The 12,267-nt window shown below is 38.0% G+C and overlaps 1 protein-coding gene across 3 annotated transcripts in view; it reads left to right on the top strand.

The window, feature by feature from the left end:
* The first annotated feature begins 1,501 nt into the window (after positions 1-1,501).
* Positions 1,502-12,267, top strand: part of spryd3 (SPRY domain containing 3) — a 74,352-nt gene continuing 63,586 nt past the window's right edge. For all 3 annotated transcript variants that reach the window (XM_052105731.1, XM_052105730.1, XM_052105729.1), the window contains exons 1-3: positions 1,502-1,615; positions 2,648-2,784; positions 4,330-4,405. In XM_052105731.1, the coding sequence (XP_051961691.1) occupies positions 2,657-2,784; positions 4,330-4,405 (204 nt within the window). In that variant the 5' untranslated portion in view covers positions 1,502-1,615; positions 2,648-2,656. The remainder of the gene's footprint in view (positions 1,616-2,647; positions 2,785-4,329; positions 4,406-12,267) is intronic.

Genomic DNA, 12,267 nt, shown 5'->3' with positions numbered 1-12,267 from the left:
CTCTTTAACACAAACATGTTTGCCTGCATAGTCTCTGTTTTGCCATACAATGAAGCGCCACAGAATATATCGGTGTATGGCTCATAAATGGCAGTAAACGATCCTTAAATGATCTCTCAAGCTCTTTAAACCCAACGTGTTTGAAGTGTTTCTTATTACTGTAGATGTTGACTGGATGATGCTCTCTTATTGGAGTTGATTAGTCTTGGCAAAGCACTGCAAAATCACATGCCGTCTGACGTTCCCATCTGCGGCACAGCACGTCCCCATTCTCTATTTCCACATGCTCTGTCGGGAGAATGTTCCAAGAAGCATGCCAGACCGATGGGGTCTTTCTTTTCTGAATTCACCAGATTACAACCTCCGCCTCTGTCTGCAAGTCAAGTTAGATGGTTCCGACCCTTGTATTCTCTTCATTACTTTACATTTGTGTGCGCCACCACCTCATAAACTCTTTAAACTTTGCTGCTTTATTCTCTAAGTAACTTATTCTCAAAATTTGATGCATGCATTATCCCATCTTGTAGGTGTTGGGCTGATGGCAGTATAGTACATTTATCTATATGAGTCATGAGTACAAGGGGGCCTTAGATTGTGCCAAATGTTCTGAAACTCATTTTTTAGCTGTGTGAGGTGGAAGCATGCCAGAGCATTTTAGAGCACTGGAAACCCATCCTCAGAGAAAGGGAAATGGAAATAATAGACCTTTTTCACACTCCGGGTTTTGGAAAGCGGAAGTAAACGTTTGCAGGGTAAACTTCAACAGCGGTGAATGGGAGATCACAGCAAATATTATTTTAACTTACCAATTTGCTCCAAGAACAAAAGAAAAAGTCTAATATTACATTTGAATGGCTTTCCAGAAGAGGAAAAAAAAAAGAGAGCGGTGGATTAAGACGGTCAGATGGGACAAGATGCCAAATTTACTGTCACTCTCTCAGCAGCTGTAATAGAAACCCCCTCACAGCTGTGGTAATAAATTTTTCAAAACTAATTCCAGGGTAATATAAAACAAATAATAATATTTTAAACTTACATTTAATATTTAAAAAATTATCATATTAAAAAGTTTGCTAGATTTACGCTGCTAAAAAAAACACATCATCACAGTCTGTGAAAAAGGTCTATTGGATAATTAGTCAACACTAGTTACTTGATTCAGTTACTTTCACCCACTGATCAAATAAAAATGAATTACACCTATAATGAAAAAGCCACAATTGTCCAAAAAACTTGAGATTGTAATAATTATATCCATATGAACACCAAAAAGCTGTATTCACCTGTGAAGCACGGCCCAACAATATATGTTTTAATTTCTATTTAATTTTAAAAGCATTTAAAATACTTTCCAAAGTTAATATTTACACAAGGTCTTTAAATTACTGTGTAAAAACGATGTTGGAGCCCACTGCGACTTCTCATTGGCTGCGTGGCTGTCAATCATCTTTGTGACGCCTTTCATTGGTGCGTCCGTTCATTCCTCAACTGACGTCATCCCGGAAAAGCCGTAACACTTCTGCGAAGTTTGTCAGGTAGCTAATGGAGTCGGTAGCTAGAAGTAAACACAAGTGCCCTTAAATGTTCTAATGTCTTAACCATTGATGTACATAAGGTACGTACATACCTTAAATGTATTTAAATACGTTACACTTGAACGTAGTTATCTAGCGGCTGTGTCATTTTGACATTTTGTTTCGAAAACGCCTCAAACTAGCTAATAATGTGTTAGCCAGCAAGGTGATTAGCAATGACTGAAACTAACCTACTATAAGGGGTTTTTAGCTTATTATTTAGTAGTTAGTTTGTCTGTGTGTCAGTTATGAAGATAACATTCTTTAACTATATGTTGTTATAATAGACAGTGTATTTTGATAGTAAATTTGGTATCTGGTATTTACTTACAGATTTCTGTCAGCTAGTTAATAGAAACAAGACTTGTACTAGTACTACGTCTGCATGTGTTAATTACGGTAACTGCAAGGGCACCAATTTGTGTGGGCTTGATTAATATCTGTCATCCTCTATTGTGCTACTCAGACTTACTGCCGTGTGTGTGTGTGTGTGTGTGTGTGTGTGTGTGTGTGTGTGTGTGTGTGTGCGTGCGCGTGCGTGTGGAGATTTTACACTAATTCCTGTACAGCTACAGAAAGGTGCCTTTAGATATAATTCCCACTGTAATCAGTAAATTCTCATATCAGTGTCTGTTGCAGTGTTAATTACTATTTTATTAAATATTTGCATATACCAAATAAGCGATTTAGTATAAAAAAATATATATGTTTTTTTTATTTTAAAATGTGTTATATTTTGTTTATGGCTGGTCTAGGAGAGCTTCAGACAACTGAGTCAATATGAAGTATTTTGTTCATGCTTGATAATCTTTTGGCCTTATGAGTGGAAAAAATCTGCACAGGAAATTTTTGACTTGATTGGAAAAAGACCAAAATCCATTTATAAATCTAAACAAAAATATCATGTTTGCACAGATGTTAATTCTATGGCTATACATGGTCAGTGAGTCAATAATTTAGTACTCCTTCATACTGAGTCTACTAGTTCCTCTTCTCATGTTCTGAATCAGATTAATATTTGGTCCCCATACCAAGTCTTTTAAACTTTACGGCATCTGTTTCCCACTCCACAGCCCTCTGAGATGGATGATATCAATTTACACTACAGATTCCTGAACTGGCGGCGCCGGATCAGGGAAATCAGGGAAGTACGTGCTGTTCGTTATCAAGAGCGCTACAAACGAATGTTGAAGAATGGAGACACGCTAAGGTAAGGTTGCCCAGTGAGTGACCCATGTTCTTTTTCCACTGTGTTTAAGAGCCAGCACCTGGAGTGGAATTCATGGGTTGACCCCCCTTGCCTTTATGGAAAATTACAGCTCTTCTTTTCATTTTTCCTTATTTGTTTGTTGTTTTGAATTGCGCAGCCACCCATCCTCGTCAGAATTAGTGAGATGGGTTTGCGAGCGAAGAGCATCGGGTGTGCATGTATTTGAGGCATCAGTCTGTACTAAAAACTTAATCAGCCTTGACGCACTCAACCTTACTGATTGAAACAATTAAAATTGCAAGGAAAAATCAATGGTTACTTGTTTTATTTGTCCAGAAAAAGATGAAAAGCATAGCAAAATCCATCGAAAAAATAAACAGGCCTTGCACATGTGACGACGTACCCTTGTTAATTTTTTTATTTACCAAGTCTTTCCAACATAGTCAGAATTAACTTTTATCACTATGTTTGTCCATTTTGCGATATAAAAGACTACGTCTTTGTTTTCTTATTGTAGACATGATTATGTCTGTAAGGTGTCCTTGAGAGTCTTGAAAGGCACCTATAAATAAAACGTATTACTACAGCTAAATGTGACCAGAATCTTGACTTTTTTTGTATTTTAGTTTTTTGGAAGATGAAAAATTGTTGACTGCAAAATATTTAATTTCATTCTGTTCCAATTTCTTACGTGGAAACACATCTAAATATGTTTAACAGTTAACACTCAGCTTGGAATAACTCAACATTCATCATAATTGTTCACTTGATTTACTGTGAAAAATCAAAAACGGCCATTGGTGCAATGGCAAGGTGTTTATGCTTCATTAATACATAGAATTGTATGATATATTTCATATTTATATATATATAAATATATAATAAATTATGCTAGTAATAAATGTATTATTATAAAAATTTAATTTATCATATATTTATATATATAAAAATATATAATGCAATTATTTTGTTTACATATTTAATAATTTTTAGAATTTATATCAAATATTTTATTAATCAAATATAAATTCGAAATAAAATGTAATAATAAGTAAAAATGTCAGGGCAGATTCAGAACGTTACCTTTTCACACTTGTTTGATATGTACCACATATAAAAAGATCATGAGACCAACCTTACAAATAATCTAATTTGAGCAGAACATTTTATTGTACACGTAGCCTAAAATAGCAAAACAAGCGTTTGATTACTTTTTGAAGTAATGTTTTAATGTACATTTTAAGATGGCTTAAATTTGTGTTGTGTCTTGCGTTAGGATCAGTGTCTTTGGCAGCTTTGTGTTAAATGTTTTGTCTCAAATAGTTTTTCACTTGGTGTCCTTCGTAAATCAGTGGAAAAAGGTGTAAATGCCAGCAAAGGTAATTCTTTCTCCGGTCAATGTGAAAGATCAAGAAACATGTAGAAACAGAACTGACGCTGATTTCAACAGCTAGTCCACGCATCACTGGGCATTTTAATTATGTACCTATAGCAACAGTGCTCTGGTTATTAGAGATTAAGCTTTTTATTACTTCTCTGCTGTAGTTACCAAGGGAACTCTGATGAAGTTGGCTGCTACGTGGCTCCACGCCCCTTATCAAAGGGAAACTGTTACTTTGAGGTAAGCAGCACACCTATGTTGTTAGGTTGCTAATAACATCAGAATGTGAATCATTTCAACACCCTTTATTTTACTTTTGATTTGAAATGCAATAGCCTAGAGCTAAAAGCTTTATGTAACTTTGTGTGTTCAGAGATACTGTATGAAGTTATTTTCTGCTATTTTAACGTGTTTCCATTTTTATGATGATTTTGTAGATTCATTAAGTCAATTGTCACTCCTAAAAACATTGCAGCATTTACATGGTCAAAGTCACAATTGTTTCTTAAAAAGACCCTTGTACTGTAGGTGCACGCTCAAAATTGAAACAGCCGGATGACACGATTGCTATCTTGCAATTTTGCCATAAAATACAGTTTGGAAAATAAGCTCCCTGGAGATTTAGTACTAGAAAACTCTGAGGGATTGAGCTATAAATCAGACTTTGGCAAAGGGCAAACATTATTTAATTTATGGAGCATAGCAGAAGCTGCCGAGAGACAGCTCTGATGGGTTTTGTGCTACTGGCAGGTGGGGCTGGTTTGATGAACTTCCTCTCTAGGGCATTGGAGTTGGAAAGTAACACACTGCACCAGTGTTTCCTACAGAATTCAGCTCTTGCTGTGGTGGAAATGCCCCCCCCATTACAATTCTTGAATAACAGAACATTGAATTACATTGAATTACACTGATTCAGTGAGTTCATTCAGTGAAGGATTCATCAGACTATGCACTTTGTAATGGGCCCACTTTGACCTAATTTTTTTTGGAACCCCTGTTTCCCAGCAAGACGTAATGCAGTCATTTGTTTACTTACATTTGTTTACTTACGAAACTGAAACCAATGAAACACGTCTGTTATTCTGTGCACGAGATAAGAACCGCCTCACGTGTGCTCACTAACAACAGAGCTGTGCACGAGCATTACGTGCTGGCTGTTTGATTAAATCACATCACAGCCCTTTGCGGTTTAATATTCACAAGGTCATATCTTGAATTAGATTTTATTTTGATGGATTTTTCAGCCCTACACAATGCAATAGAAAGATGTGTTATTTTTGCGGAATTCTGCGGCACGCGCTAATTTTGTCTCATCACATTCAATTCAGACTGCAACCTCAAGTTGAGTTTCTTCTTTTGCTGTGGTGCTGGAGATTCAGTAGCAGTGTAGCGCGCTGCTGAGCAGCAGTGCTGGAAACGCTGCACCGTACATTACCCAATGAGTCCTATGTTCAGCCCTGCACAAAACACTTTGCTCTCAGGAAACCCCTTTTTTGATCAATTAAGTAAGCATTTTTGTCTAAGCTTTGCCCAACCTTGGTTACTGTCGCTCACTCAGATAAGCTTTGCAGAATTTCCCATTGCTATGAATGGGAGCTTGCCATGAACAGAGCAGTTTTTGGTAAAATATTTAATGGAATGGACAGTATTCTTATGTAGGCTGGAATGAAGAGTGACATTGCAAGGCATTTTTAATCTGATGTTTTTGTAAAACTGTGACTGTGAATCAGAATTGAGGCAAACGATTATCACAGTCACTTGAAAAGAGAAAAGCTTTATTTGATAGGGATTACACCCCTGATAACATTAGTGTAAGTGAACAGAACTGCTCATACCATCTCTTAACACACTCACTTTAATGCTTTGAACTCTTTATTTACTATCGACTTTACTTAGACCTGAAAAAATACATAAACTAATTAAAGTTAAGTTATTAGCTTTAATTTACCTTGGATCAAATGTAGGTGTCTTTGCTGATGTTATACATATTCATTTGGGAATGTGGGCTGACACAGTTTAATTATTTGCATGCTCTTCTCGAGATTTATTTAAAGATAAAAAAAAAGAAAGAAAAAAAAACCACTACTCGTGTCACTATTACATTTAATTTTTTTATTTTTTTATTACCATTTCTATAAAATTCAGCTAAAAACTCCTGTAGGCTCTAATTGAAAAAAGCAAATGCTTGCCAGAGAAATGGCAGGCGGCAACAGTTGTTAAGATAGAATTGGTCAAACACTTTTCAGGCGATGCTTCGTTAAGGGTCAGTTTGAGTTATTGATTTGTTAGTAGGCATATTCTTCTTTGAAGTAGGGACGCACAGAACTATGTATTTTCAAAACCGACTAGTCATTGGGTTGCCTGAACTACTAGTCAACTATTCAGTCTTAAGCCGGTGTCACACTCAGTGATATTCATGTGTAAAGGCCTTTGCACACTAGAGGAGACTCGATAATGCGAACTGAATGGTGGACAAATGACCCTTTTAACCTTAAAAGCGAGGTGCCGTTAACACATTCATGCCTTCACAATAGGTGCTGCAAATCGACAAGTAATTTACCTGGGCAGAGTAGGTGGTGTAAAGCAACTTTCTGCTGGTCTGTCCTTTGCCCATCATGTATACTAATGGTCAAAAGTTTAGGGTCACTAACTCATTTATTTATTTATTTATTATAGTAAAATCATCAAAACTATTAAATAACAGAAATGGCACAATGGGAATTATGTTGTGATTAAAAAATCTATCTAATCAAAGCTGTTATATTTTAGCATTTTCAAAGTAGCCACCTTTTGCCTAGAATTTGCAGAAATGTCTTTGTAGAAAACTCTTGGCATTTTCTCAACCATTATCTCAACTTCTTGAGGTATTACCCTTGTATTCTTTTTAAATCGTATTGAAGGAGTTCCCATCTATGCTGGGCACTTATTGACTGCTTTCCTCCAAGTAATCAAATTCAAAACTTATTTTATTTCAATAATATTTTAGTTTTGTACTGGAATAAATTAATATGTTGGCACAATTATATATTTGTCTACAAAAATAATTTCAAACATTTAAGCATATGCCTTCTGATTAAAAGGTTTTTAAGATCATGAGAAACATTTCAGCCAAGTGACCCCAAACTTTTGAATGGCAGTGTATGAGAATGACAAGTTTGCAATTTAACAACCATTAAATTTCAATAAGAATGACAAGCAAGCGAGTTCTCTAATGAAGAGATTGAAAAAAGAAAACTGATCTCTCTATACAAGCTGCAGCAACGATGACTGGTTTGTTGTTGATTTGCTCAATGAGAAAGAAAACATTCAAAACACTTTTTCAATTCACCTGCTGGATAAGATGCCTGGCAGTATTATTATGTGTACATAGACTGAGGGGTGATTAGAAAGAATCTAGGGTAAAAAATAATATTAACGGTTAAAACATGTTATTGGTTGGAACAATACTGATTATATGCCACTGGCACGCAATCTGAATCTACTTTTGCTATGTATATTTGTTTAAAATCACTGTGTAATGCACACATATAATGACAATGGACCTTATTCATGAAACTTTCTTAAATATAGGAGTAAATTCGGAGTAATCTGGATCTAAAATGGACCTTCCCGAAAATTTTCCTCCGGATTCACAAACGCTTCATACACCCCAGATTTGTTAGTTAAATGCGTTTTAGTGTTGTCAAAAGTACCGGTACTTCCGTACTAAGTCGATACTAAAATAAAAAAAGATGTAACGATACCAGTGTTTCTGCAGTGCCAGTAGAACCGACTCAGTTCGGTACCGGCACACTGTCTGATTGACAGATGGCTGCTGAGAAATTGTCACATGCTTGTTTGAGCATGTGCTCTGTTACTCTTTTTATGCTGAAATGGACAAATGATAAAATTTTAATTGTGACATGTCCTAGTGTGATTATTAAACCACAAATGGATGGCATTTAATTAAATAAATATACAGTCTACATGTACTGCGTGCTGCAAAGTGAATGTGTGAAGCTCTTCTTATGCTGAAAACAACCCAATTTTTTGAGCATCATGTGCTGTGCTTATTGTAGTAGATGAAAGGAAATTGTGCACACATACACTGTGAAGTGAGCAGCACCTGCAGACAATGTATTTATATAATTCAATCACAGAATTTTGCACTTCAATAATCACACTTGGTCATATTACCAACTTCTTATTTGGAAGTGTGAAAGCTACTGTCACAAACACAGAAACAGAAAAGCCTTCACATAAAAATAAATGTTCATTTCAAAATAAAAGGTCGACGCTTGAAATTTAAGAAAATGTGACAGAATTTTTTTACTAGTGTTTAGTAAAATGTATTTTATTACTGTTTTTATTTTTAACTTATATCTCACAAGCAAGAGTGCTGTTGGACTGAATAGAAGTTTTCATCAGTGTTTTTATTTAGAATGTGAAGCTCTGTTGTTCAGCACTTTATTTGAGCCCTGTCTGTTTTGACGCGAAACTGTTTGCTATAAAAACAGGTGCACAAACACCATTTCCTCAGAATTTCTGATGAGAACAAGGAGCGCTCGTGCCTCAAGAACTTTGAGTCTTGTAGTGCGGCGAGCATTATCAATGTCTCGTTCACTTCGTCTCAGGGAACCAAGGTGAAGTACGTAACCGAGATATTCCCTTACGACTCCGTACACTTGACATTGCATAGCTACTTATATGGGGAACAGAATCCCATCCCATCACGACACATTACACAACATAACTTCCCAGAGAGGAAACATGGCGCCGCAGTCTTATGGAAAGGCGTCTGACATGAGTACGCTGCAATGAGTGATCCTCGTGTTGGCAGGAGGAGAGCACTCATTACGAATATATGAATTATAGTCATATATTATTAATTAACTACCTATGAACCCAGTCGGGAAGGGAGTTTATTTATAATGAAAGTGCTTGCGACTTTATGGTAAATTATAATGGCCTGAATGCAGGCGGTTGTGCAAATGAGGGGGGAGCCCATACTTAAAGGGAAGCGCAGAAGTATATATATATATATATATATATATATATATATATATATTTATTTTTGGCTAATGAATAGCAAGTGCTCTAAACAGAGAGGACTTGTGAAGAAAGAGACATAATATCTAGGTTGTAAAATCTTGCAAACGTGTTTTGAGAGGACCATCCTGCTGCAAAACATATGTCTTGTAAGGACACGCCATTCGTCCATGCCCATGATGAGACAATGCCTCTAGTTGAGTGTGCTTTAACACCAATTGAGCATGTCTTACCCTTGTACTCATAAGCCACAGCAATTGCATCAACAAGCCAGTGAGAGAGTCTTTGCTTGGAGACAGACATTCCTTTTGTGCATCATCCATAGCATATAAAGAGCTGATCAGACAGTCTGAACTGGCTAGTGTGCTTTTAGTGCCCGCACAGGGCATAACAAATTCATTGATCGTTCCACATCTAAATTAAATGGAGGAGGGAAGAAGGCCTGAAAGTGAACCACCTGCGTTTTGACGGGTGAGGATAGGACCTTGGGTACATGGCCTTCCCTGGGTTTCATAGTGGCTCTTGAAAGACCGGGGCCAAACTCCAGACATTAATAAATTAATTGTCGATTGATAGTGAATGGAGGTCACAGACCCGTTTTATTGAGGCCAGAGCCAGCAGTAGTGCGGTCTTAATGGAGAGCATGCTTAGTTCAAACTTGCAAAGGCTCGAAGTGGGGCCCTGCGAGAGCTTTTAGGACTAAAGTTAAGTCCCAAGTCGGGACTATAGCCGGCCAAGGTGGTTTTAATCGTCTTGGTCCTTTTAAGGAACTTTTTGATTAAATCATGCTTGCCTATAGAGGCTCTGGCTTCATGTGTGTGACACGCAAATATAGTTGCCGCGTTTTACCAGAATTTCATGTATGGGGCAGTGTACTGTGTCCTTGCCATGTAAGAGACCCCAATCAGTGAACACCTTCCATTTTAAGCATAGAGTTGTCTCATGGATGGTGCTCTGGTCTGTAGAATGGTGTTCATGACTGAACGTGCCTGAAATACGAGATCCCTCCTCAGTGGTATTTCCCATGATGAGCTGTTCAGAATCTTCATCCTTTCCAGAAACCATGGCTGGTTGGGCCATTTCGACTCAACTAATAGAACAGTTTCCTTGTCCTCTCGGACTTTGCATTTGACAGAGTGAATAAGGCATATTTGCATTTTGCCGGCCATTTGTGTGCCATTGCATCCGTTCCCAGCGGGGCTTGGGACTTCGAATACCAGAGAGGACAGTGGGCGTTCTCCACTGATGCTGCTTTGTCAAATATTTCCCAAAGCCTCAGTTAAGTTTGAGGATGATGTCTCCATTCGCCTGGTATCACCCCTTAGTGTGACAGTAGGCCCGCACCGTAATTCAGGCAGCCTGGGACATATGTCACTCTTAGGAAGAGGAGATGATGCTCGGTCCATAGGAGGCGACACTGTCTGTCTCAACAGTGGCGTTGAATTAATTCCACCTTGGTGGTTTATATATGCCTCAAATGTCATGTTGTCTGAGCAAACCAGGACATGACAGTTTGCTATTTCTGACTGAAAAGCTTTAAGGCTTTTCTATGGGTGCTGCGTGACAACTTGCCCCAGCATGACACCTCGCTGCTAAAACGCAGGAGCTGTCCATGGTGCTAAAACAGCTATATCGCGGCGGAATATAGTGATGCGCATGCACCCTTTGCTCCAAGCACGTAGTGGTACATTGCGCTTCAGCCTGCTCTGAAGAGGTCTCATGTCTAAGAGACCGGATGCCGCCGCCATAAATCCCAATGCTTTCTGAAATGGCTTCGGTGGAAGTGTTCTCCCAAGTTTGAACTGAGACAGACACTGTCGAATGGCTGAAGAAATACGTTTATGTGCTGTCATAAAGCCTCTGATTGCGCAAGTAACAGCCAATCGTCGAGGTAGTTCAAGATGCGTACACCGCGCCGTCTCGGAGAGGCTAGAACCGCATCAATGCACTTTGTGATCGTGCGAGGTGCCAGAGACAGTCCGAAGGGCAGGGCTTTGAATTGATGGGCTGTTCCCGCTAATGCAAATCTCAAAAACAACCTGTGATGTCGTACAATTTGTATATGAAAGTACGCATCCTTCAGATCTATCAACGTAAACCAATCGTGTGGGCTTACACGCGATTAGATCCGTTTCTGAGTAACCGTTTTGAATGGCCGTTTTATAAGTGCGCGATTTAAATGTCTCACATCCAGGATTGGCCGAAGTCTGCCGTCTTTCTTTGGAACAAGAAATTAACGGCTTTAAAATCCTTTTTGTGCTTGACAATTCGGCACAATCTCTATTGCTTTTGTCACGATGAGATTATGTATGACACTGTATGATATGATGTGACTCTCACTATAGGGAACCGATTGTGCATAATGTGTGTGCTTTGAAGAGGAAAAAGAGGCTCTTTATTGAGAATGCGTGAGCATCTCGTACATTTGCAACGAATGCTGTATTCTGTTTTGCCGGAACACTGCAGGGGAGCGTAAGACGATTTCCAAGACGATTCCACCTGCTGACTCGTGTATATCAACGTCAAAGTTAGAGGGCATCTAGACAAGAGATGATCGTCGTCTTGAAGGAAGACTGAGGAAATGGTGTTTGTGCACCGGTTATTATAGTGGACAGTTTCGTGCCAAAACAGGCATTATCAAACATTATAGCCAATATTCAAATATTGCCATTATTGTAGAGTTTCTTCAACTAGGTCATACAAGAATGCGCTCCTGTATGCGTAGCTACGCAATGTCAAGTGTACTGAGTCGTAAGGGAACCATTTTTAATTTCAGTCAATATGCCTGTGTGTCCTGTATCATGTTGATGTATTCACATACTCACACATTTAACACACTTCCAAAGCCTGAAAAACATGGCATAAAAATCAAAAACTACTATCAGACATGCAGTATGTGTCTTTACTGCTTAAATTATTGTCCCACATACAGTAAATTACAATATTTGATATATTCAGTAGTCAAACTGAACAGCCGAATTGAAGTTACTTACTGCGTTGAAAATCCTGTATTGTGATGTTGTTCACATAAGATCATCGTTAGATCATATTTGGCCTCATCTGTCACAGAGGTT

This window comes from Xyrauchen texanus, chromosome 35, assembly GCF_025860055.1.
Source record: "Xyrauchen texanus isolate HMW12.3.18 chromosome 35, RBS_HiC_50CHRs, whole genome shotgun sequence".
Classification (NCBI taxonomy): domain Eukaryota; kingdom Metazoa; phylum Chordata; class Actinopteri; order Cypriniformes; family Catostomidae; genus Xyrauchen; species Xyrauchen texanus.
Note: the sequence above shows the minus strand (reverse complement) of the source record. Positions and strands in the feature narration are given on the sequence as shown.